The sequence below is a fragment of the Eptesicus fuscus genome, chromosome 8 (assembly GCF_027574615.1).
Source record: "Eptesicus fuscus isolate TK198812 chromosome 8, DD_ASM_mEF_20220401, whole genome shotgun sequence".
NCBI classification, from domain to species: Eukaryota; Metazoa; Chordata; class Mammalia; order Chiroptera; family Vespertilionidae; genus Eptesicus; species Eptesicus fuscus.
Window position 1 is genome coordinate 74,819,070 of NC_072480.1, and position 26,631 is coordinate 74,845,700.

Here is a 26,631-nt window from a genome sequence, read left to right on the forward strand (position 1 = left end):
TAGATATGACCCAGCCAAGTTGATGCATAAAATTAACCATCACAGAGCCCAGTGTAATCACAATGGTCTATATAAATGGCTGAGGAAGGCAGAAAGAAGAGAGGGAACCAGAGACAGCACAGACTTTGAAGGTGGAGGAGGAGACCAGAGTCTAAGGAATGTGGTAGGCTCTGGAAGCTGATGAGCAAGGAAACAGATTCCATAGAACCCCCTGAAGGCACTCAACACTGTCACATCATGATTTTGGCCCAATGAGACCTAATTTGGACTTGTGGCTTCCAGAACAGGTAAGATAATAAACGTATGCTGTTTTACATGGCTATTTAAGACACATCTGCCCAGGGTCAATCTCTCTGGCTTTGCTTCCTATACCCTTCCACTTGCACCCCAGCTTTCTGTGGTTAGTCCTAAGTTGAAATTGGAGGTAAAAATTAGAAAAGTTGTCAGTGGTTGGACGGGTTTGGACCATTTGGGGCCAATTGTTGCAGGGGTTGTAGTTTAACTACCTGGATGGTTACTGCAGATAGTTGTACTTCTTGGTCTAAATACTATAGATAGAACTTTCACTTCCTGGATGGTTTCTGTATATGCTAGTTTTATTTCCTGGACTGGTTACTGTGGATATGAAAGGGTTCAGAACAGGTTCACCAAGATGTGCTCTTTTAACATGGAGTTTATCAACACAATTTACAATAGCTAAGATTTGGAAACAGCCTAAGTGCCCATCAGCAGATGAGTGCCCACAGCAGATTCCACTGTGGTACATCTGCACAATGGAATACTACTTGCTGTAAAAAATAAGGAACTCTTATCATTGCAACAGCATGGATGGACCTAGAGAGCATTATGCTAAGTGAAATACGCCAGTCGGTGAAAGATAAATATCACATAATCTCACTCATTTGCGGAATATGATGAATAATGCCAGAGGTCTTGATCCAGCATCTAGAAGGGTTTAGAAATATCTGGAGAAGGCTGTGTGTAAATTAATTAAAGAGTCCAGAGACAAGACATAATTTTGAAAAGCATTATGGGGAGTCAGAAAAGTCTTAGCTAAAGGAACTAAGTTCTTGCTTGTCTCAGGACCCCTTGCTTTTTATTAACACAAATTGTCCTAAGGCAAGGTAGATATACACTTCAAAGGATAGGGTTGGGTATACAAAATCCATTGTCAGATTGGAAAAATTACCTCCAGCTGTTCAGGTGTTTGGCCAGTAGGAGGCAATAACATGTAGATTAAGATGCCCTTAGCTGTCTGGCAGCAAGCAATCATTTTATGCATCCTTTTCAGGTTTGGGGAAATGCCCTTAGCCACTATCTTGGTACAGTTTTGGTAATATTATTGTATTTAAAATCTTTTTTCTTGAAATATTAATGTTTATTGCATGTAAATGGTTATTTTGTATCTACAATCTGGTAATAGATTTATTTTGTATATTGTAAATAAATAAATAAAACATGGGGCTTATTTTAAGCTGAAGGAAATCAAGACATTGCATGTTCAAGGAAACATTTTTATCTCTCCCTTCAAGAATTTAAAAGGGGTCTTGCCCATAATTAGAGTTATTACCAGAAATAGCTTTTTATGACCTAGATAAATGGGAGGGCAAACAGCTAATTATTGAACATCTTTTCTTATCATCCTATGAATTACCCTCCTCCCCTCTGAAGAAGACTCAGGTAACTTACCTCACTCCTTAGTGCTGGAGGCTAATTCCAGCATGTCATAATAAAATGCAAGAAGTCCTCAAAAGGTTGATGGGCTTCTATATTCAGCAGGGCTGAATACATGTTATTGCCTCCTGCTGGAATGGCCGAAAGCATTTCCCCAAACCTAAAGATTTGCATATATTATTGCCTGCCACTGGAACAGCCAATGCCTACTCTATACCAAACCTTAACCTTTGGTAAGTATATCTGTTTTGCTTTAGGGCAATTTGTGTTAATAAAAATCTAGGGGTCTAGAGATTCAGGGAACTTGGTTACTGAAGGTAGGTCTCCTCTGGCTCCCCAAAATGCCTTCCAAATTTATATTTCATGTCTGGTTCTTTATTAATTTACACGTAGCCCTTCTCCATATTCCTGAACCCTTCTAGATACTGGAAAACACCCCGGCATTTAGCTTAGAACACCATATATGCCTCACTTTACCTTTCTGTCCCTGAACCTCTATGTATGTGGGGTCTCTGACTCTCTCCTATATGTAGGATTCCTGTATGTACATATGTAATTAAATTTGGTTATTTTTCTCTTATCAATTTCATGTATATTTAATTATTAGACCAGTTGAAAGACCCTAGAAGAGTAGAGGAAAATTCTTCCTCCCGCACAGATGGTAGTTTCACTTCCTGGACTAGTTATTGTAGATGATAGTTTCATTTCCTGGACTGGTTTACCAAGGAATATAAGTTCACTACCTGGACTGCTTACTGTGGATGGTAGTTTCATTTACTGAGTGGTCACTGAAGTGGGATCAGAGCTCTACTTTCATTCTTGGTGCCATTGTTCATGTGTATTTTCACTGTCTAGAGCTAAAACTGCTGGTCCAAGGATCACACTTGAATAGCAAGAGTCCAGGTCACTGGTCTGTATGTCATCACATCATTAACTCAAGTGGGACATGGAACCCATCATGCTTAATATGCCAAATGGACACTGCAAACATTTGTATTGTGCTCCATGATCATCCCCTGAGGTAAATTGGATTCTACTACATCTATTAGGAAGAAACTTAAATAAAAACCTACAGTAGTTCCCCACATCAGCAATAAAAAAAAAAATTAAAAAGCCAAAAGATCCCTGGTGGGTCAGTTGTCTTTAGGGTCCTTACCTGGTTTTGCACTCCCTGTGATCTGATGGCTGTCCACCTGAGACCCCACCCCTGCCCACAGAAGAGCCTTGACCTGGGTGGACCAGCTGCGCCACTGTGAGCCCCAGACATAGAAATTGGTGCTGGGGTTGGGTGTGATCCAGGTGAGCTAACCCTAATGCTTTCTTTGGGGCTTTTTCACTGTGCTTTTGAAGAAAACTCTAGAATCACTAGGGAATGGAGCAGTATGATATCGTGAGACATGCAGTCATGTTCATTTCTTGTGATGAAAGTCTACCACCAGGGAGAGATTGGGGCTGATGCTGAGAAAAAGGGGGAAGAGAGTATGGGAAGCCACCGCATGCCAACACTGTCATGAGCATGCACCAAAGAACGCAGGAGGCCGATGGACCTTGAGCGTTAGCAGTGATTATGCTAGGCACCTATTGTTCGTGTTAAGGTAGCGGTAGCTCGAAGTAATCTCCTGACCTAATAGCCTCCAAGTAAATGTGTACTGGACCTTACTGATCTTTACTGACCTTTGAGACTATCTGTCTGCTACTTGTTTGCCGTGCTTTACACAGGGCAAGATGTGTATCTAAAACTGAATAAAAAGCAGACAAGACCAGGACTTGATGTGTCTCTTCAAGAAAGAGGCTCCACCTGGCCTCACCCCTTAATAATTCATATTTTTGTCTAGCATTTTCATTTGTGTGTCAGCCCGTCCTTCAGATCCTGAACCTCGCCATGCAGGTCGAGGCAAGAGAGTAGCCTGAAAATGGGAAGGCCTAGGTCAGTGGTCGGCAAACTCATTAGTCAACAGAGCCAAATATCAACAATACAACGATTGAAATTTCTTTTGAGAGCCAAATTTTTTAAACTTAAACTTCTTCTAACACCACTTCTTCAAAATAGACTCGCCTAGGCCATTGTATTTTGTGGAAGAGCCACACTCAAGGGGCCAAAGAGCCGCACGTGGCTCGTGAGCTGCAGATTGCTGACCACGGGCCTAGGGTATCAGCCACTGCTCTTCAAGGACACCCTGGAACTAATGCTTCCAGCATTTGTCATGTAACTCAGTTAGCTCTTCACCCTCCTTCTGATACACCTCTCTTCACTTCAGCAGACTTGGTTTTGTTGAGCCACTTGCACTTAAGAGTCCTGGTTAATATCCTACCCCTTCAGACCTCAGGGTCTGCATAACTGAGGAAGGCACCAGACTAGGCAACTGAAACAAGTAGAGGAGATCTTCATTACCCTAGGGCCCCCACCACACTCGCCACTTCTTCCCAAAGACCCTGGGCACAACCCTCCCCACACACAGGACAAGACCCGGCTCATTTCCTGCTGTGATGTCACAGGTTCCTAAACATTCCACAGTATCCTGGAGACTAAGGCGAGGGGAGCTGAGGGGCCTTCAAGAGGAGGTCCTCCTCCTTCAGCTGAGGGAACATGGCAGCGAATAGAGGAGTGACCCTCTTTGTCCTGCTGCTGTACTGCTGTCACAGAGCTGAGCAGCCGGTTAACACGTCTTCAGGTATAGTCGCAGTGGATCGTGTGGCAGGTAGAAACATGCTCTTTCCTCCCTGGGTTCTGAATCAGGCAGGTGGTGGCTTTCTCCCACAGGTTCCTTCTTCCCCATCTCCCCAAATTTACCACTTATTCCGGGGGAATGGAGTAAGTTGAAGCCCTTTTTAAAATCTGGAACTCCATGAGAGAGTAGCATAGCATACGTTATGTATGCTAATTTTTTATTATAAAAATGTGTGTGTGTGTGTGTGTACGTGTGTGTGTGTGTGTTTAAAAGATATTTTTATTGATTTCAGAGAGGAAGGAAGAGGGAGAGAGAGATAGGAACATCAATGATGAGAGAGAATCATTGATTGGCTGCCTCCTGCATGCCCCACATTGGGGATCAAGCTTGTAACCCAGGCATGTGCCCTGACCAGGAATCGAACCGTGGCCTCCTGGTTCATAGGTCAATGCTCAACCACTGAGCCATGCCAGCTGGGCTATTATGGAAATTTTGTAACTTACCCAAAAGTAGAGAAACAGTATAAATAACCTCCATTACCCAGTTTCAAGTTATATACATTTTGCCATCTTATTTTTTTCTACACACACACACACACACACACACACACACACACACACACACACACATTTGTTGTTACGGGTAATATTTTAGCCTGTCCAAGATGTCTTAAGATTTCATGAAAATGTTTTCTTGCTAAGATAAGGGCCTTTTTCTTTTACATATCTACAATGTCTTTAAACACTGATAAGAGTAACAAAAGATTATATAAAAGACAGAATATGGGCTCATACCTGACCCATACTCAAATCTCTCCCATGGTCTCAGAATGTCTTTTTGCAGGTGGTTGGTTCCAATCACACCCAAGCAGTACCCATATGCCTTTGGCTTTGACCCTTTTGTCCTGATCACTTAACGTATTGAGAAATGGGACAGTGAAACAGTGGATGGGGGATGGCCTCCTGGGAATATGACTCAATGGCAGAGATGTCAGAAGGCAGCAGAAAGGGGGAACTTCCATGACCCCCCTTTCTGCCCAAGAAATTACATGCTCAGACCACCTACTCCCTTCTCCCCCTTCCACCTCCCACAGAGGTCACCAAAGATGGGACCTCAAGAAAAGAGGCCTGAGAGGATCCCCCAGCCCCAGGTCCCAAGGTTAGGTGTGCAACACTGAAGTGTCATCCTGAGCAGCTCTCCTGAAAGCAGGACACGTGTGTCCTGGCCCTGAGCCCAGTGGTGCATGCTCCCTCCCACCCACACCGGCCTTGGGGGCAGTCCAGCCTGGCCTTGGTCTGGGTGAAAAGGCGGGGGGTCACCTGGGCCTGACTATGTCATGAAAGAAGCTAACATTTCCAGCTTTCTTTTCATAAGGACACTTCGTTTTGAGGCACTTACCAAGAACAGTGTCCTTTGAGGTGCTGGGGTGATGAAGGGTCTAACAGGTGAGGGATGTGTGGTCACTCCAGGCTGTTGTCATCCCTCCAGCCAGTTCCGTCCTATTTATGCCTTTCTGGCTCCCAGTTCCACACCCAGGGATTAAATGGACGCTCCTGCTGCAGCCCTAAGCCAGCCTCTCCCCTCCCCAGATCTGGTCTCCTTGTCAGATACGGAAAACCTTAGGTTCCATCCAAGGTCTGGCCCCGCTTGAAAGACCAATTAGGGGAGGTTTCTAAACATTTTCTCAAAAGAACATTGGTTTTCCTTACTCTGCTGCTGAAATCTTTCTGCTTCGGTGGACACTGTGGCCACTGGCCACACGGTTGGCCTGACCACGAAGAGAGGAAGGGGAGCAGACGCCATGGGCCTCGTGATGGAGGAAGTTACAGCCTTGTTTTCTTCAAATTACCTGGATCACAGCCGCAGAACTCAACAGTGAGCCCTTCCTCGTGGCCAGGATGGGCGTCATGCAAATATGGAGAAAGAATAACCAATTATCATGATAACGTGGGTGCTGGGCCGGTTCAAAACGGAGAGACTGTCAGTAAGAGGTGACAACAAGCAAAACCCGATACAGCAGCTACCCTTGACAATACATTTTAGAAACCGTGCAGATATTACAAAACATAAATATTTTTCTGCATACGCTTACTGGCTGACTTGCACAATACTTCCATTATAATTACGGGACAGACACAAAATGAAAAGAATATTTTTAACAAAGTGCTTGCGCGATGCAGCTGTACCCATTCTTAATGACGCATTAATGTCTTCTCCAAAGAGAACTGTACTTTTGTTTGCTTCATTTACCGAAGGTCAGCACACTGGGAAGCGATTGTCATCGCAGCACAGACCTTTTTACATCGTTTTCCTGTATTGTTCTAAGCCCTCCGTGCGCAGATGAGTCAATTGGTATGCAGATTGTCCATCATTAAACCCATTTGAAAATCAGCCTTGTCATTGGTTTAGTGTTGGAACTTCAGCGTCTGCAGACGCCACTTAAACGCTCTGAGCTGCAGCAAGGGGAAGGTGGCCCTGCCTCGCCAGTCCTTGGGGGCTGTCTCCTCTCTCATCAGCCTGCCACTGTTGGCGGTGGTGGGAACAGCATCAGGTGTGAGACCCATGGGGTCAGACAGGACCTGGGTTCAACCATCTTGGTACTTGAGTTCTGGCTAGGAAATTATTCAGAGCCAAGACTCAAACTATAAGAGAACATCTATAATAATAAAAGTGTAATATGCTCATTAGATCAGGCATCCTCCCGGATGTCCTTCCTTCCAGACAAAGCCACAGTGAGCAGGGGCTGAGGCAGAGGTGGCAGGTGGGGGCCAGGGCCAAGGCCCTTGCATGAATTTCATGCATCGGGCCTCTAGTTTATTTAGAAAATCACAGAGGTAGAAGTAGTAATTTGTCAAAGAAATGAGCTTAGAAAAGAAGTTATAGAGGCAAAGGAAAGGCCCTTGGAGCTTAGAAGTGAGGAAAGTAAAGGGACACGCATGGGAGAACAGGGAGGGGGAAGGAAAAAAGTAGGGGTGCTTCCAGCAGAGAGAACACACTGGGTCCTCCCTTCTAAGGGTTTTAAGGGTAGAGATTTTAGGGGAGATTCTAGGGGAAGATTTCAATAGAATATTCTACAGCTTTCCAGGTATATCCTTTTAGGGTCAGGGTCTCCTCTGATTAATTGGTCATTGCCAGGGCAGGAGGTCATTATTCTTGTAGCTGGTCCGGAGGTCAGCATGGTGTCACTTGTCTGGTTTTGCTGCTTTTCATGATGGGAGCTGAAATACAACTGAGGCCTAGATATTATCTCTAGGAAGGAAAGATCTGGGGTCTAAACCACATCCAGGGATATGGAAGGTTGAGTCCAAACCACATGAACAGCTATATGCTAGGGGAGGAAAGGTTACTCTAGGGGTGAGGTCCCAGGCTACAGTTGTCCATTGTAGGTACCCAGGGCTTTGTGCCCTGGTGACCTGTACCAGGCCCATCATCCTTGCTCTGCTCATGTCTGTCTATCTGCCTACACAAAAGGAAGTGCATGTCCCTTTCATCTGCTCTCCTCAGAGCACAAGCACAGTCATCCTTGGAGCAAGGACAGTTTTTACTCTTCTAGAGGGATGGTGCCAGTGGTCACTGCATGTGAGCACAGGTGTCAGCTCAGAGCACACAGGCAAAAGTGTCATTCCATCCTCAAAGCCACCTTGCCCTCCACTTTCCAGAAGAGAACCCAGACCCAGGAACTCTGTGCAGGGCTCTGCAAAGCAGAATCTATTTAGAAAGAAGGCAGTGCAAATTCAATGATCATTGTTAAACTATTAGGGTTTTTATTACCCCACTAGGTCTAGCTATTGAAATGTCACCCAGATCAAAATCTCAGGAGCATATGCCCAGATTAGTTGGTAAGGAGCCTCCTATTATCAAACATCTGGTCCATATATGGATGGGGTTGGGTGATTGTCTATGTGTGTTTCCCAGATAACCTGAGGCAAATTGCACAAGGGAGCGGTGATTTGGTTTGAGGCTAGAATCATATCCAAGAGCTGGTTCTTTGAAAAGATAAACTAAATTAATAAACCTTTAACCAGAAAGAAATAAAGAGAGAGGATCTAATTAAATAAAATCAGAAATGAAAGAGAAGTGACAACTCACATTAGAGAAATTCAAAGATTATAAGAAAATACTATGAGCCATTTTATGCCAACAAATTGGACAATCTGGAAGAAATTTATAAATTCCTAGAAATATGTCATCCTTCAAGACTAAAACAAGAAGAAACAGAAAATCTCAACTGACAATTTACTACCAATGAAAGAAAATTAATAATAAAAAAAACTTGCAACAAACAAAAGTCCTGGACTGGAAGGCCACACAGGTGAACTTGAGCAAACACCCAATGAAGAATTAACATCTATCCTTCTCAAACTATTCCACAAAACTCAAGAGGAGGGAGGGCTCCCAAGCTCATTTTAAGAGGCCACTACTTTCCTCATTTCAAAACCAGACAAAGACAATAAAATTCTAAGCCAATATCCCTGATGAACATCAATGCAAAAATCCTCAACAAAATATTAGCAAACCAAATTCAGCAATATGTTAAAAGGGTCAAGTGGAGCCCAGCTGGTGTGGCTCAATGGTTGAGCATTGACCTACGAACCGGGAGGTTACGGTTTAATTCCTGGTCAGGGCACATGCCTGGGTTGCAGGCTCAATCGCCAGGAGGGGCCATGCAGGAGGCAGCCGATCAATGATTCTCATCATTGATCTTTCTATCTCTCTCTCCCTCTCCCTTCCTCTCTGAAATCAGTAAAAAGATATTTTTTTAAAAAGATCAAGTGGCATTTATTCCAGGGATGCAAGGTTAGTTAAATATCCGCAAATCAATTAACGTGCTACACCACATAAATAAAATGAAGGATAAAAATTATGTGATCATATCAATAGATACAGAAAAAGCATTTGATAAAATCCAGCATTCATTTATGATTTAAAAAAAAACACAACATCTCAGGAAAGTGGGAATAGAGGCAACATACCTCAACATAATAAAGACCACTATTATGACACCATAACCATTGCTAACATCACACTGAACAGGGTAAAGCTAAAAATGTGACCATTGTGTTGCAGAGATTAGGGGGACTCACACCTGCCGTTTATTTATTTAGCCTCCACCACAGTTCAGGAGCATATTTCCTACCTTCACTGCTTTATTCGAACCTCATAAAAAGCCCAATGAAATACAGACCCCATTGTACAGAAGAGAAAACTGAAGACGGGAGAGACACATGTCTAAGATCACATTCCTGTAAGAGTAGAACCAGAATGTGGTTCAGCTCTGGTTGGCACAAAGCCCTGGACTCTTACGTTATACTAGGAATCTCCCAGGAGGAGTCAGAAGGATGTAAAGGAGAAAACAATGCCGCATGACGTAGAAATCAGGAACGCCGCTCGTGCCTACCTGAGGACAGCTTGGGGAAAGACTCGGAGGGAACAGAATGACAGCAGGGTCGGAAAGAAGGATGACTACCTGCGGGGCCAGGTTTCCAGCCTCGTGTCTTTGGGAGTCAATGTTTATTGTCCAAGGAATCTGGATGGTTTCAGGCTTTCAGAAATTACTTAGACGTTGGTCTCCCCACCCCAGACAAGGCTCTTTAGGAAGCCAACTCCCGTGTCCATGGAGTCCCTGGCTTCCTGGTGCCGGTCACTACATCCACAGACTGCCTTCCGTCTGTTTAGAGCAAAAGGGTGTGGGTTCTGCACCACTGGCTTTAACGTGTCCTGTGTGCTTTTCCCAAGATGAAATTCTAGTCCAAGAGATATTGAATCCAAATAAATCATCCAGGGCAGGAACACCCAGGACAGCAACAACACTACCACCAGCAACGTTCAAGGGAAAAAGCAAGTATACATTTTTTTAACCCTATAATTACCAGTATTCCCAGGGGCCTTTGGTATGAAACGCACAATCCCATCATTTTCCCGTTCTTAAGGCCAGCTCCATCTGGGGCCAAAGCAGATGGAGATGTGAAAGAGGCAGTTGTCCCAAACCATTTCTATAACCTTCCCGAGACTGGGGACGTCAAAGCTAGATGGGCAGAGACACGTTCCCTTCATTTTGAGGTGGTCTCTGGGGTGCATGAGCACAAGTGGGGGTCAGCCACTGTAGGAACAGGGGGCACAGGAAAATACGAACTTTCCATAAGCCAGCATGTGTGATGCTCACCTAAGCTTCTTAGAGAGCAGGGCAGTGACCATGACCCCATTTGACGGGATCAAACTAAGGTCTAAAACAGGATGTGCCCAAGGCCACACTGCTGGTAGAGAATAAAAGCAAAGAACATACTTTTCCAAAAATACAGCTTCATGTTGTTCAAAATGAACATAAATAATAAAGTAGCACACTGAGGACCAAGACAGAATATTTGGTTGACATCTGCTCAGGAGAAAGCCGGGCACCAGAAATCTATGTGCAGCGCATGAAAATTCATAAAGCAGCAGGGAAGTCCAGCATTTTCTTGAAAGTTTGCATCCAGATAGAAATTCTAAGTCCTTGCATTAGCTCACCCAACATCTGCCCAGACCCAAACTGCTGGGTTCAAGGCACTCAGATGATGCCTGACTCTCTGGTTACACATTAACTTTCCAACACACATTTCCAATGGAAACTCGATTAGCATTCCACCCTAATGTTTTAAAATAAATTATGGACCAAAATGTTTATAAGTGTCTAATCAAAAAAACATTTCTTCGTTTTCTCCATGTTCTTCTTCAAAGATGCCGACACTGATGAGGATGAGCAAGTTGATGCTGAACCGCCAGATAATGCACAATTCTCTCCTAGCAGTGAGGACAAAATTCTCAGTAATGGTAAGTGCAACCCGATAACTCCCGTGCCTGAGTTCAGAGCTTAGTGGGGAGCACAGAAGGGCCCAACAGAGGCAGGTGGAGATGGCTCCTTTTTGGAGGGTGAAAAGCAAGGTTGCAGAGCATGGCCATTTCACCAGGTCAGACAGATTTTCCAGTCTCTGTCAAGGCCCAGAGACCACCAGCCTCCCACCCCTGTACAAGGGTCTGACCCTGGAAAACTAGGGCCTAGAGGAGCTAGCAGGAATGTCGTCCCTGCAGGCAGGTGGATGCCAGAGGGCAAGGAAGGCGCTGTCACACTGCCCATCCCCTCCCAAAGTTTCAGTTAAGTCACTGCTCCTCCCCTGGGGTAGGGGAATGGAGAGTGCCCTCCCAGGTGCGCGCCACACACCCCCCGCCCCCGTTCCCCCCAGAAGTGGAGGAAATGCATCCCTTCAGCAGACAATTTGCTGAAATGAAAACCAGTGTCATTGTTTTCTTGTCCAAATTATCCCAGATTTGCCTTGGCTGTCCCTTGCATTTTGTTCCTCTGTCCTTTTAACATGCCCCATCCTTCCTGAGCACATCCCTACTTTCTGGCACCATGAGGTGTTCTAGGGCCTGTTGTATCGCCCCTGTCTCAGTCCTGGAATCTGGTTTCTTTTATTGAAGAACTGCACTTAAAAACCAAGAACTGGGTGCTGAGTAAATTCAGTAGAAGGACATCGCTTCCAGGCTCTCCCAGCAGACGAAACTGGAAATATATGAACACACAGAGATACACGCACAGACACAGAGGCACACACAGACACACACAGGCATTCACAGATGCGTGCACACACAGACCACACAGATGCACACACAGATACATCATATTGAATTCTATGCCTCTCTCCTTCCCTCCTTCCTTTCTCTGAAACCACTTGATTCCTCTGATCTCACCCCAGCAGCGCAGGGTTCTCTCAGGGTTCCTTCTGTTCCTTCTTTGTTAGAAACCTGGCTTCCATTTTCCACAATATATTTAATCATTTGCTTAGTCCTAGAGCTCTAGGATTGTTATCCCACACTCCCAAGAAAATCAGATTTACCAACAGGAGAACAATATTTGTGGGTAGTTTTTCGTCTCTAGTCTCACAGTCTATAGTAACATAATGGTTTCCGAAGTTACCTACAGTAGTTCTTTCCTTCCTTGCCTGTTCATTGTGTGTTACTCACCTCTGATAAAGTCAGGGTCATTTGTTACTGTTTCATCTCTTTTTGGTTCCCACATCCTGTTGATTTTTATTGGAATACCTGAAGCATTACCATGGTTTTTAAATCATAATTATAGAAAAAAAAAGTATCCTATATAATAAAAGGGTAATATGCAAATTGACCCTAACAGTGGAACAACTAGCACAACTGCTCGACCAGTCACTATGAGGCGCACTGACCACCTCTTGGTCTCTTTCCCTGGCCGGCAGGCTCCCATCGCCCGATGGTGAATGGGGAACTGGGGGTAGGTGGCAGGGGACACGGGTGGCACCAGGCCAAGGCCCCCACCCCATCATTCGCCCCACACACAGAGGGCAACCCGCTGCAGGGGGCAGGGCCAGTGAGCAGGTGGGAACAGCTGACCTCACGGTCCCTTCCCCCAGCCATCAGGCTTCGATTGCCCGATGGCAAACAGGGAACCGGGGTGGGTGGCAGGGGAGGGCAGGGGCCGGCTGCGGGCAGCCAGGGAAGATGGCCCTGATCACAGGCCAGGCCTAGGGACCATACCCACGCACAAATTTCGTGCACTGGGCCTCTAGTATATATATAAAATTACCACTCGCCCATCACCCAATCAATTCCATAGGTGACCTATCTCATTCATTCTGTTCTACCCTTCTTGTATTTCCTTTTGCACAGATGAGGAGATACATGCATATTCATATACCCCTACTTTGTTACATGAGGGGTATACACCCTTCACTCTTTTGATTTAAACACTGTAAAGTGGAAATCACTCAATATCACCTGATAGAGATCTTCCTCTATTTTTTACAACGGCAAAGTACACCACTGTGTATATGAACCATAGTGTGTGATCTTTTCACATGTTTTAATCTTCTGCAATGACAAACAGTGCTGCAATAACTAGTCTGGCGCAGAGCCCAGAGCTGAGATAGAAGAGCAGTGAGAGATGAAGTTAAATGAGAGCAGGGGCAGGTCATGACCCGTGGACCATACTGAGTACTTTGGACTCTATTCTAAAGGCAACTAGAAGTCTGCATAGGCTTTTAAACAAAGAAAAGATCAGATTAGATCAGATAAGATCAGAATTGAGCAACCTGTACCCTGCCTGTTGCACAATTGCTGAATGGGGAATAAATGAGACCAAAAATGATCTTCCAAGTAAATTCTATATAATAAAAGCCTAATATGCAAATAGACCGAACAGCGGAATGACCAGTCACTATGATGCACACTGACCACCAGGGTGCAGACGCTCAACGCTGGCGAGCACAGCAGTGGTGGCAGGAGCCTCTCCCGCCTCCACAGCAGTGGTAAGGATGTCCGACTGACGGCTTAGGCCAGGCTGAGGTACCACCCCTCCCCCTAGTGCATGAATTTCGTGCACTGGACTTCTAGCCATAAATAAAGCAAAAAACTAGTGTAACCAATAAGTAAACTCCCAAGAGTCATGAAACAGCATTTGTAAATTCCCTATTCTTAGGCAATAAGGTTTAAGAATGTTCATTCAGGCCATTTCAGAGAGTTGTCCTTTGGAATGCCAAATCTGCTGGTTTTCTCCATGTTGGGTTATGGTGTGCCATCTGCCTGTCACTTAATCATTTCCCAGGAACATGCAAGCAGCATTCTAATCAATGGCCTGTACTGACTCATCTTAACTCTTCTAAGGATCTCTCAGCAGTGTCTCTGCTCATTCAAGGGAATGTGACTGCATCATCATAATAGTGCTTTGTACTTACCCAGCACATTGCCCAGGAGTGTCTCAAAGCATTTTGCACACAATTAATTTAGTCTAGTAAGTGCAGGGGAGTCTCCAGCCTCTCAGCACCAAGAGGTCTAGATGGGAGGGAGTGATGGGAGTGAAGTGTAAGGCCTACCACCAGCCAGGCTCTGGGACACAGGGGCTCCTGGGGAGATGTGCAGGAGAGTGAGGCCTCTGTGTCAATAGGGGAAAGCATTCACATATGCAAATAAAGAAATAAGAAATATGTATTTTCTTATTGTTGGAGATGACCTCCAGGGTAAATTCTTAGAATTGGAATAGCTCGGTCAAAAAATGAATGACTAATAGTCATAGGGTACCTAACTCCATATTTACATAACTTTACAAAACACATTTTCTAATAAATCGTAAAAAACGATATTAACTTTCAACTTATCCTTTTATTTATTTTATTTTTATTTTAAATTATCTTTGTTGTCGAAAGTATTACAGATGTCCCCCCTTTTTTCCCCATTGACGTCCTCCTCCCTGCTCCTGCACCCTCCCCAGGTCTTCACTGCACTATTGTCTGTGTCCATGGGTTATGCATATATGCCTATAAATTATTTGGTTAATCTCTTCCCGCCTCCCCCTTTTTTAACTTTTTAAAATGAAGTGTGGGCCAAAATGTTCATAAATGTGTAATCAAGAATATGTCTCTCCTTTTCCCCCCATGTTTTCCTTCACAGAATCCAGTGCTAATGATAGTTACCAAGTCGGTGGTCCTGAGGATCATGGTGAGTCACATCTCTCTTCCAGCAGAGAGGTCAGAATTTTCAATAGTAGTAAATGCAAACTGGTGATTACTCCTGCCTGCACTCTGTAGGACGTGGGAGAGACAGAGGATGGGAGATTCTTCCCCCCAGCCTTCCCAATGGTGTGTTCTCATACTGCTAAACTTTCAGCAGACTTATGAGTGAAGAGTGATATTTAAGTGTTATTTTAATCTGAAATTCTATAATTATGAGTTTGACTAACATATATTTAGTGGCTTTTTATATCATGTTTCTTCATTTTGTACATTTTTTAATGTTCATTTTTATAACATTTTTGTGAATGTTCTGTTTATTACGTTTACTTTTCCCACTAGGTTTTTGGTCTTTTATCCTCAATATCGAATTCTTTTTATGTTAAGAATACTACACCTTTGTCTGAGCTATATGTGACAAATATTTTTTGAGTTTGTTAGTTGTCTTTTAACTATTTCTGAATTTTTCATGCAAAAAATATTGCAATTTTTGTGTAGTCAAAATTATCCATCTTTAATTACCTTTAGCTTTTGAGCTGTAGTAGAGTTAGTGGGCATCACTGCCTTGCTCATGATTTTGGCAGAAATGCCTCTAGTATTTACTCAATAAGTAAAATTCTGGCTACAAGAGAGAGATATATGTATATTCACATGTAAAGAAAGTATCCTTAAATTCTTTTACATTTTGTCAAAGTCTTTTTCATCATCTTTGGAGATAATCATTTTTTAGCTCTATTAATGTGATGTATCAAGATTTTCTAATATTGAACCAACCTTGCATGTCACCACTGGTTCATGTTGATTATTTTCTTAAAATTGTATTGCATTCTGCTTGTTAATACTTTATTTAGTATTACTGCACCCAAATACACAAGTCACATTAGTCTGTAGTTTTATTGTACAATCTTTATCAGGTTGAAGTATCAGTGTTATACCTGCTTTATATTATAGAATTAAATTTTTTTCCTTCCTTTTAGATTCTCTTAGACAATTTCTAGAGCATTGGAACCATATGGTCTTTTCAGATTTGTTAGAAATGCCCTGTGAATCCATCTTATCCTGTTATTTTTCCCCTGGGGTACTTACTTAGAATGTTTTATATTTTTTCCTAGGATAAGTGATTAATTTCAGCTTTCTTAATCAAATGGAGTTAATTTTATCAATCAATATATTTCCCCAGAAAATTAACTATTTCTTATATTTTTCAAATGTATTTGCATGGAGATCTTCAGATTGTCTTGTGAATTTTAAAATGCCATTTGTTTCCATTGCTATTTCCTTCTTGTTATTTCTTATTTTGTAAATTTATGCTTTTTTCCCCCATGATAAGTTAAACTAGTAGTTGTTTTAGTTTATAAATTTTTCCAAAATCCAGGGTTTTAATAAATTATCTCCACTTCCTTTCCCTTCTGTACCTCTTTAAATTTCTGTCTTTATCATTAATTTTTCCTTCTTTATGCTCTCTTATAGATCACTTTGTTGCCCTCTTTCTAGGTTTTAGAGCTGAGTAATTTCTTATTTTACCAATAAGTGTTTAGTGCTCTGCTCCTTTAAACATATTCCATAGATTGTTATACATAGTATTTTAATTAACATTATTTTTTTCAGAAATTCTATAGGTTTAGTTTGTACTTCCTTTTTACCCAAACGTTGTCTAATAAAAATGTTTTCTAATTTCCTAGGGCCTTTTCTCTTTGTTTCTATTAATAATTTCTACTTTTATTGTACTGTGATCAGAGAATACTGTTTTTACTAGCTCTACTTTGAAATTGGCTTACATTTTCTTTTGACCTAATATATAATCAATTATGTGAATATTCCATGAGCATTTGAGATGTATTCTCTACTATTGAGAGGTAAAGGGTACTTAGTATACATTTATAATATCTATCTTATTGATTCTGTTAAGTGTCCTCTCTCCTTATACTTATCACCTTAATCTTTTATTGAGAACAGCATACAAAAGTTTCCTATTATAAAGGTGTTTCTGTATATGTATTCTTGCATTTTCTGCAGCTTTTGCTTCATAAGTGTGATTCTTGTGTTATTTTCTGCATAGATTTTCATGATTGTTATATTTTCATTGTGAACTCTAGCTTTTAGTATTAAAAAGAGCACTTCTTTGTCATGTTTAGTGCTTTAGGCTTGATTTTACTGTCTGATAAAAGGAGTAAGGCTATTTGCTTTCTTATTGTTTCAATTTACTAACATATCTTTGTCTATTTCTTTACTATTTTTCATTGTTTTAAAAATCTTTATTGTTGAAAGTATTGTGTATGTCCCCTTTTTTCCCTCATTGACCCCTTCTAGCCCACCCCTGCCCCTCCACCCCTGCCCCAGGCCTTCACCACACTATTGTCTGTGTCCATGGGTTATGCATATATACATACAAGTTCTTTGGTTGATCTCTTCCCATCCACCCACCCTCCCCACCTTTAATCATTCAGCATCACTTTAAGTATACAGACTATTCTTGGATCTTGTTCTCTAAAAAGAATTGCCAAAAAAAATTATGTATAAGTTAAGCCCATTTACATTACTGATGTGACTGACATTTGGTAGAAAATGTGAGAGTTACACATTGATAGGATTTTATTAAAATTTCATCAAGGATTTAATACGGGAGGACTGGAGAAGTAAAATGTAAGAAGCAATAGTGAACCAAAAATGTCCTGTTAACTATGAGGGTAAATCCAAGGATTTCCTGAGTAAAACAATAATAGTGAAGCAATTTCTACCTCATTGCAATTTATTCGACATGAGTGCTGGTTTTCCCATAATTTCCAACAGGTGTTTCTGCATGCTGGCCAAATAGACTAGGCAACTTTAAGTGTGTCTGCACGGTGAGGAGTTGGTGGAAAGTTCTCCCCTCATATCCACTGCCACCATTTTCATATTAGTATAATGATATTTTTCATTACACTAATATAATGTTCCCTACTTCCTAGTCAGGCATTGATTCCCTCTCCTTTTGCTCTGCAACAGTCTATTTTGGATTTGTGATGCACTTAGGATGACAGAATACCAGAACCAGGAGAGCTCTAGATGATCCCCCAGAACAAGTTAGTTGTCAGAGGTGAACGGAACACATAGCCCACGGACAGCTAGTGACATTGCGTTACAGGCTCATCCCTTTTAACGAAAAGCAAACTGCAACATGAAGTCCAACCCTCCCAACAGGGGGAAGGTTCACAGAAACAGAGTCTGAGCCTTGGCAAAAGGCATCCCTGGGAGCCTTATCTGCAATTAGTGCTTTGCTTCCTCTTATTTCCTCCTACAGCCTGAGTCAGATCTTTTAATTTTTAGAAAAAGCTAAATGGATGTGTTAAGACAGCTCCCAATTTAGCTTGGTTCCTAAAAATGAAGGGAAAGATGTAAGGTGTAGCTGGTGGGACCTTGGTTTCCTGAGAGAACAGCACCTTCATGCTTGGTATCAGTGCCTACCTCATTGGGTTGCACGAGTCCCTTTGCATGTCCACTGCCACCCCCAGTAGAATGTGGCCTCCTGGGGAAATACTGCGTCCTCCATGCCACCCAGCATTTTATAGAGAGCAGGTGTCTGCTGATTGAATAAATGAATGAATGAATGAATGGGTGAATGAATAAATGAATGAATGAAGTGTCACAATCTTGGGATTGGCAAAGATGTTTCTATGGAAATGTGTGGCAATAACTTAGGTTCAATAACACAGAGAAAAGGCTAAATTCCATAATATTCTACAGACTATAGTATATACAAGCAACTCAAACACAATTTGACAGTGTTGCTCTGCTTTGCAAAAAGTGCTGAGTTCTGAGGTCCTCACCCCCAGGTGCTTAGAATTTGGCCTGGGAAATGGGCCAGGGAAATACACTAGGAAGAGATGATTATGGAGAAATTGAACTGGAAAAGCAGTCGAAGAAAATATAAGGACATGTTTTCTCCACGTCCACTGAAGGCAAATGACAAAGATAAACTTTGGCAGAAACAGAGAAGAGATCAGACCAAGAAATGGCTACAACTAGAGAGGAATCTATCCTCTTCCTGGGAAATAGGACACCAGCTGGCTTCCCCTCAGCCTGACCTGGTTAGTTAGATCCCTTTTCAAAGAAAGGAGGGGCACCTTCAAGCCAGTGGCTTTCAAACTGGGGTGGTTACCTGTGAGTGGATTATGAAATCAATGTGTTGGGTTGGCACCAACCTTTAAAACAGAAGAAGAGTAAAAATAGAGTGCATGTGTTGATGAAACTTTTGTTGAGAGAGAGAGAGAGAAACTTGGTCATGATATAATGCAGCTTCCTTCCCGTGGGTGAAGAGCTAACGGATATGCAGCTGCTGCTTCAGGTGATTCCCTCATCTCTGAAAGTCCTGAGATCTGGAAATTAGGTTTCCTGCATGTTGCTCAGGGGTCTCCTCATTGTGCTGGAGCTGGAGCTGGGCCGACTTCTTGGAGGGCACACTCAGCGGTGTTCTACCTACACAGAGGGCTTTCTTCCTTGCCAGATGATCAGGCTCCCAGGGAACTGCTAGCTTTCAGTAAAAATGAGACCCATCACCCGAAGTGGAAACCAGATCATCCATCTGTGTTTGTTTCCTGGGGCTGCCATAACAAAGAACCTCAGCCTGGGTGGTTTGAACAAGAGGAATCAATTGTTTCTCAGTTCTGGAGGCACAAGTCTGAGATCAAGGGCAGGTTGGTTCCTTCAAGGCTGTGAGGGAGAATCTGTTCCATGTTGTCCTTGGCTTCTGAGGCTTTCCCACAGTCTTTGATGTTCCGTGGTTTGTACTAGTAGATGCATCATCTGAAGTCTGCCCCTGTCATCATGTGGTGTTCTCCCTGTGTATATCTGTCTCTATGTCTAAATTCCCCCTCTAATAAGTACACCAGTCATATTGGATTACGACTACCCTACTCCAGTATGATCTCATCTTAACTAGTCACATCTGCAATTACCTTATTTCCAAATTAGGTGGCATTCTGAGGTAGCGGGAGGCAGGACTTCAACATGAACTTCAGGGTGACCCATAACACCACTTGCCTGCAAAGATCTTCAGACCAGCAGTACCTGGGAAATAGTTGGGTGCTTCCCTGCTGAATGTTGGCTACATTTTTTAAAATCCTCATCTGAGGATATGTTTAGAGAGAAGAAGGGAGAGAGAGAAAGTGAGTGAGGGAGTGAGAGAAACATTAATCTGTGCCTCCCATACACACCCCCACTTGCGATTGAACCCCAAACCTAGGTATGTGCCCTGACTGGGAATCAAATCAGTAACCTTTATTGTACAGGACAATGCTCTAACCAACTAAGCCACCAGGCCAGGGCTTGACTGCCTTAAAAAAAAATAAAAGTAAGTACTTTGCCATTTTATTTTAATTAAGAAGTAGAGTGAGGATACCAACAGCAATCAAGGCTTAACTACAACAAGACTGTGCACACAGCCCACAAAGGGATGCACCAAGAGTGCAAGAGTGTCCATCTCAGGTAACTGGAGAGGCTGAGCCATTGGGCCCTATAGGACACCTAGCACACAAAGCCACTCTATCAATACAGGGAAGCAGCCAAAATGCGGAGACAAAGAAACAGGTCACAAATGAAAGAAATGGAGGAAAGCAAATGACTGGATATAGAGTTCAAAACCACGGTTATAAGGTTTTTCAAGAATTTTCTAGAAAAGGCCGATAAATGTAGTGAGACCCTCAAAGATATGAAAAAGGACCAACTAGAAATTAAGCATACACTGACTGAAATAAAGAATAATATACAGAGATCCAACAGCAGACTAGAGGATCACAAGAATCAAGTCAAAGATTTGAAATACAAAGAAGCAAAAAACACCCAACCTGAAAAGCAAAAAGAAAAAAGAATCCAAAAATATGAAGATAGTGTAAGGAGCCTCTGGGACAACTTCAAGCATACCAACATCAGAATTATGGGGGTGCCAGAAGAAGAGAGAGAGCAAGATATTGAAAACCTATTTGAAAAACAATGGCAGAAAACTTCCCCCACCTGGTGAAAGAAATAGAATTACAAGTCCAGGAAGTGCACAGAACCCCATCAAAAGGAATCCAAAGAGGACCACACCAAGACCCATCATAATTAAAATGCTAAGAGCAAAAGACAAAGAGAGAATATTAAAAGCAGCAAGAGAAAAACAGTTAGTTACCTACAAGGGAGCACCCATACGATTGTCAGCTGATTTCTCAACAGAAACTATGCAGGCCAGACGGGAATGGCAAGAAATATTCAAAGTGATGAATAGCAAGAACCTACAATCAAGATTACTCTACCCAGCAAAGCTATCATTCAGAATTGAAGGTCAGATAAAGAGCTTCACAGAGAAGAAAAAGCTAAAGGAGTTCATCACTGCCAAACCAGTATTATATGAAATGCTGAAAGGTATTCTTTAAGAAGAGGAAGAAAAAGAAAAAGGTAAAGATAAAAATTATGAACAACAAATACATATCTATCAACAAGTGAATCTAAAAATCTGATGAACTGAATAAACTGGTGAATATAATGGAATCAGGGGCATAGAAGGGGAGTGGACTGACAATCCTCGGGGGGAAAGAGGTGTGGGGGGTGCAGGAAGAGACTGGACAAAAATCGTACACCTATGGATGAGGACAGTGGGGGGGGTGGTAAGGGCAGAGGGTGGAGTGGGAACTGGGTGGAGGGGAGCTATTGGGGGGGGGGGGCGGCGAAGAGGAACAACTGTAATAATTTGAACAACAAAGATTTATTTTTAAAAAAGAAAGAACCCAGGACAGCCTTATTTTTCCTGTGTTGTTGTTTCTTGTGGTCAGATGTGGCCCCTGAACCCCAGGCCCTGGATAGTGAGGGTGGTACCCATGTTTTTGAGGAGACTAAAAACATGGTTCCCATGGTGGTGGTGGAGGCAGCTGCTGCCACAGGAAGGACCCACCTTCTTGGTCAAAAGGTCGTTTTTGAGTGGTCAGTATCCAGAACCCATTAGAATATAAAATCCATCATTTGAGCCTATCTCTGAAGAGGCTGTGGTCTGGGAGATAAAATGACATTTCAGACTCTTCTCTCTTGTGGCCAAGATTGATGCCTGTTCAATTTTGTCAGGTTGCCTCTATGCTGTAACACCGGAGCACTCTGTTTTCTCATTCGTGGGCTGAAAGTGGGGTTTTTTGCCTTGAATCTAACTGTTCTAGACAGAAAAATGTATACAGGAATTCAAGTAGCACATTGTTGCAAGTAATAGTAGTAATAATAATAATGATAATAATGCTGTCTCAATGCACCTTTCAGTGCTTTGTATTAAGAGAAACAAATCCATGGATCTGTGACTACCCTTGGGCCACATGTGGCTGTATACCGTGATGACAATGATAATAATGAAGTTATTTAATAGATATTAGTCAGCAACTACTGTGTGCCAGATAAAAGCTTCTAGGTCCGAGGGCGGAACATTAAGTTAATTCTTCCTGGTGCCTGTCCTGGAGAGGTTTGTGGTCCAGTGATTACATCACAGATTTTAAGTGTTGCTATTTGTTTTATGTCCACTTCTACTTGGACATAAGGAGGATTAGGGGCAAATATAGAGTGGAAAATAATGGACAACCTAAGCACGAGGATGCTCTGATTGCCAAAACAGCCAACTTCCCCTGTGTGATTCCCAGCATATCTGAGAAGTCCTCATGGTCCATAACACCATTCCTGAAATCCTGACTGTGCCTAAACTTTAGTTTAAGACTTTGGGCTTGCCCTATCTGATTTGGCTCAGTGGATAGAGTGTCGGGCTGTGGACCAAAGGTTCCTGGGTTTGATTTGGGTTAAGGGCAGGTACCTCGGTTGCAGGCTCCTCCCCAGCCCAAGCCCTGGTCAGGGCGCATGCAAGAGGCAACCAATCGATGTGTTTCTCTCACATTGATGTTTCTCTCGGTCTTTCTCTCTTCCACTCTCTTTTAAAATCAATGGACAAATATCCTCAAGTGAGGATTAAAAAAAAAAGACTTTGGGCTCTGTTAAAATTTAAGTGTCTCATGAAGCATATGCAATTTTATGCCATAATCATTAATTTTCTACTAACATTAGCTTTAACAAAAGATTCACTCACTCAATAGTGAGTGAGCATCTCAGTGCTGATAGATAAACAAGGGGTTGTTCTATTCCAAGAACCCACAGGCCAATGGAAGACCCAACTAGTTGTTATTCATGTGTCCAACAAATATAAATGTGCTAAACTTAAAAGTTTTTCTTAAATGTTCCAAGTTGTACTCACACGGATTTTTTGGGAAAACTGAAGGGAGGTGGATCTTCTTGATACCCTTTGAGAGTAGAAGGGTAGGGAAGGAGAAGAATGAGCATGCGCTGCAGGGCACAGTGAAGGTTGTGCCCAGAAAGGGAGTGACTCTGACTCTAAAGTGAGCCTACCTCCACCCTGACTCTGTCAGGCTGGAGTCAGCCCTGGGACCAGGCACATGCAGAGTCCCTCCCAGCCCTGTGCAACCCCACACTGTTCCTCTTCCCTAGCAACAGGACCAGTCCCACACAATTATTGGTAGAAAGGGCTTGACAGAAGGAAGGGCGGGAAATTACCCATTTGTGAACTGTGTCCAGGTCCAAGGACAGGTCCAATCACTCAGGAGCATTAGCTCCATAGGAAGAACTGGTCCTCACCACTGGGAACGAGGGCCCTTCCTACACCCGAGTGACAACGTAGTTTTGTGCTACTGAGTGTAGAGAGAAAGTATGAAGGTGTACGTGTCCACCCAGGCTTGAGCACAAGCCACACATTCTTGGTTCTGGGCTCATGGAAGAAAAGGATGTTTTGAGGGCCTCACCTGAGGCTATGTGACCATCACGACTCTGTGAACAGGATGCTGCTTGCTCAGAAGTTTTAAAGAAAAGACTTTTGGAATTATGCCTTACTTATTTACCAAAGCTTAATCATTGTATTTTATTTTTTTTCCCACAGACAAAAAGAACTCAAAAAATGATCCCTATGAAAGTTTATCAGTTCTGGACAAAATCCTCAAAAAAATTGGAAAATTTTCAGGTAAACTGGAATAATAGATAAGTGGACCCCAGTTCTGGGATTATTATCTTAGTATGAAGAGAAGTAAAACATCTACTCAACGGATGCACATGCCTTGTGAACAGCTCTCTGAAAGGGCAGGTGACGCAGTTCCAGGGCAGACCAGCTGTGAGCCCCACAGGAGTTTCCTGGTGGTTGTCAATGCAGGGACACCTGGTCCATCAAGTCCAGATTTGAGGAGTCATGGGCCACATATGGGTATTTCCTCTCCTCCTCAACCTAACTGAGCAAGAGGCTGTCCCTCTTTCTCAGGAATAACTGGGGCAGGTGAAGCTGCTATCAAACATATACATTGCAGCTGTTGCTGTCCCTTGTGACCAGATCCAAGAAGGTCCAAACCACCGGTCACATCTTCCCCTCACTGCAGGCAGCCTCCTGCTTGGGGCTGAGTCTCATATTTCTGAGGGTCCCTTATCTCCTCCCCTTCCCACTGCCTTTTCTGATATGACTTCCTAACTGCTAAGTTGGTCCACACATATTCCCCATGGCTTCTTTTCTTGGCCCCATGCTCTCCCTGGAACTTTCCAGATCATCTCTGAGCCTTTTATCCAGGCCAGTCCTCCTCCTGTCCTCCCAGCATCTCTGAGTTAGACTTTGTAGTCACATCGATGATTCATTATCTCCAACATTCTACATCCCACACATCGGTCCACACACCCTAAGACTGCCCCCAACTGGCCTCATTCCCCCACCCAGGACTCCTCCTTCTCACCATCTCCTTCCAGTTCACACTGCACCAGGGATGCTTGAAGCTGGTTTCAGGCTTCCTTAGTGTCTGCAGCTGGGGGACCTCCATGAGAGGCTCTGAACTGCATGCTCATGGAAATGAGTGGAACACCTCAAATTTCTCAAGGAAACCTCATTTCTCCAAACAGGAAATCTTTCCAGTAAATTGAAGAGGACAAGCAAAGCTCAAAGAGCAGAGAGTGGTCAGCGTGGCCATCAGCTCCGAGAGATCTCCGTAAAGAATGAAATCCTGACTGAATGAGAACACATCCATCCACCCCATTCTTAGGAATAAAGAACATATGTGTACACATATGTATTGGTTAACCATTTGGTAGAAGGAAAGTTCTTTTATTCATGTACTAGAGGCCCAGTGCCTTCTTTGCAGGTGTCAGGATGTAGCTCGCAGCTCTGTCTCTCAGATTGGTGGCTCTCAAAATAAGGTTCCTGGATGAGTAGCATCCACAACTCCAGAGAAATTGTTAGGAGCAAAATTACCAGGGCCCTGCTCTGCGACATTACTCCAAGCAATTCTGGCGCCTGCATAACTGGAGAGCTACTGTCTCTGGCTGTTATATTCTAAACCAAGCATGTCAAACTCAAAGGCTAACACGGGCCAAATAAATGAGGTATGCGGCCTGCAGGCTGCCAGTTTGACATGCTTGTTCTAAATCATAAAACAAGCTGAAATGTTGATGGATAGTCATACATTCGAACTTTCCCCCAACATCTCCCCTACTTTTCACTTTAATTCCAAATGAAGGTACCTCCATCAATAAGTCAGCATCATAGGCCAATGGTTGTGCTTAAAAGAACTGATTTCAATCCTGCATCTTCTGAGGCCAAGGGACCCAAAGCATCTTCTCACCTGTAGTGATACTACCGAGAAACTTAAAACGCCAGATGAAAAATAAGATAAAATAAAAAACTAGAAAAGGTAAGTAGTTCAAGTAGTCATTTAAAGAATCTAGACAATATGCTTACATGTAGTTGACTCTAGACCCTCTGTCTTCACTAGTATTTTAACTGAATACCCATCAGCACACCCCTTTAATGTAGTCTCAAAAGCATATGCTCTGCAGCTAAACCCGCTGCAGGAATTTCACTCATCTTTCCAAAAGATGCTGCTTTTGTGTAATTCCCACACCAGAGCCTTGAAGGACCCAGTTGCTGCTTGTGAACTCCTCAGTATACCCCTCACGAAGGCTTTCCTGCAGGGAGGATTGAATGCGATGGTCCACCGAGTCTCTCACTGGCCTGGCAGCTTCTCTCTTGAGTCCAGCCTCCAAGTGACTAACACAAGCCCTTCCCAGCCCCGTGTTGGCCCCAAACCCAGCATGTCGCCGCGTGTGTCCATTGGTCTGGAGGACTTTGCTATCAGTGTTGGGCACCATTGTCATCACTTTGATTCTAAGAGTCAGCTTTCTCTTCTTCCAGAGATTGTGCTGCTACAGGGAACTGCATTTTCTAGAAACAGCCCTGCAGAGAGAAATATGTCTCCTGGTGTGATCAGGAATAAAGCGCTTCTTTCCCCGGGGGAGCAGGAAGGAGAGTGAACCAGCAGACCTATTATTCCCACAGTCTCTCTGAAAAATAATCTGGTGGCCTTTTCCTTATTTTAAAAATACGGGGGGGGGGGAGGGAGGGAGTAGTTTCTGCTCTGTGTGGTCCTATCTCTCGTTCTGCCTTGGATATGGAAATAGTGTCAGGCAGCCCCAGGGCCACCACCCACAGAAGCTTACAATCTGGCTGGATGCATACCCCATAACACGCACACACGTGCACTCATGCAAACACACTCACCTGCACATCACATGTGTGCACACATGTGAACACACCACACGTGTGAACATGCATGCATGCACATGTTCATGCACACATGAGGCATGTGTCCTTACACCTACCACTCAGCACATTCTGTGTCATGTGCTAGAGCTGCCGTGCACAGAAACCATCATGTTCCTGCCTGGCACGTCTTGGATGTGTCCACTCAGTTGTACCACAG

At 43.2% G+C, this 26,631-nt stretch overlaps 1 protein-coding gene across 2 annotated transcripts; it reads left to right on the forward strand.

The window, feature by feature from the left end:
* Positions 1-122: 122 nt before the first annotated feature.
* LOC114232369 (sperm acrosome-associated protein 7) lies at positions 123-24,939 on the forward strand. 2 transcript variants are annotated; one of them, XM_054720298.1, is made up of 7 exons: positions 123-287; positions 4,171-4,373; positions 10,080-10,181; positions 11,058-11,150; positions 14,796-14,843; positions 23,781-23,861; positions 24,776-24,939. In XM_054720298.1, the coding sequence occupies exons 2-7, from the start codon at positions 4,262-4,264 to the stop codon at positions 24,886-24,888; spliced, it is 549 nt and encodes a 182-aa protein (XP_054576273.1). In that variant the 5' UTR covers positions 123-287; positions 4,171-4,261; the 3' UTR covers positions 24,889-24,939. The 2 variants fall into 2 exon arrangements, with proteins under 2 accessions (XP_054576273.1, XP_054576275.1); XM_054720300.1 differs by having other exon boundaries at positions 124-287; positions 4,171-4,346.
* Positions 24,940-26,631: the final 1,692 nt, after the last annotated feature.

What these genes read in the sequence shown, in the direction of transcription:
- LOC114232369 (XM_054720298.1), top strand. Translation starts at nt 4,262, where the DNA reads ATGGCAGCGAATAGAGGAGTGACCCTCTTTGTCCTGCTGCTGTACTGC. An exon ending in GGACAAAATTCTCAGTAATG is followed by an intron (nt 11,151 to 14,795) that starts GTAAGTGCAACC and finishes TTTCCTTCACAG; the next exon opens with AATCCAGTGCTAATGATAGT. An exon ending in AAAAATTGGAAAATTTTCAG is followed by an intron (nt 23,862 to 24,775) that starts GTAAACTGGAAT and finishes TTCTCCAAACAG; the next exon opens with GAAATCTTTCCAGTAAATTG.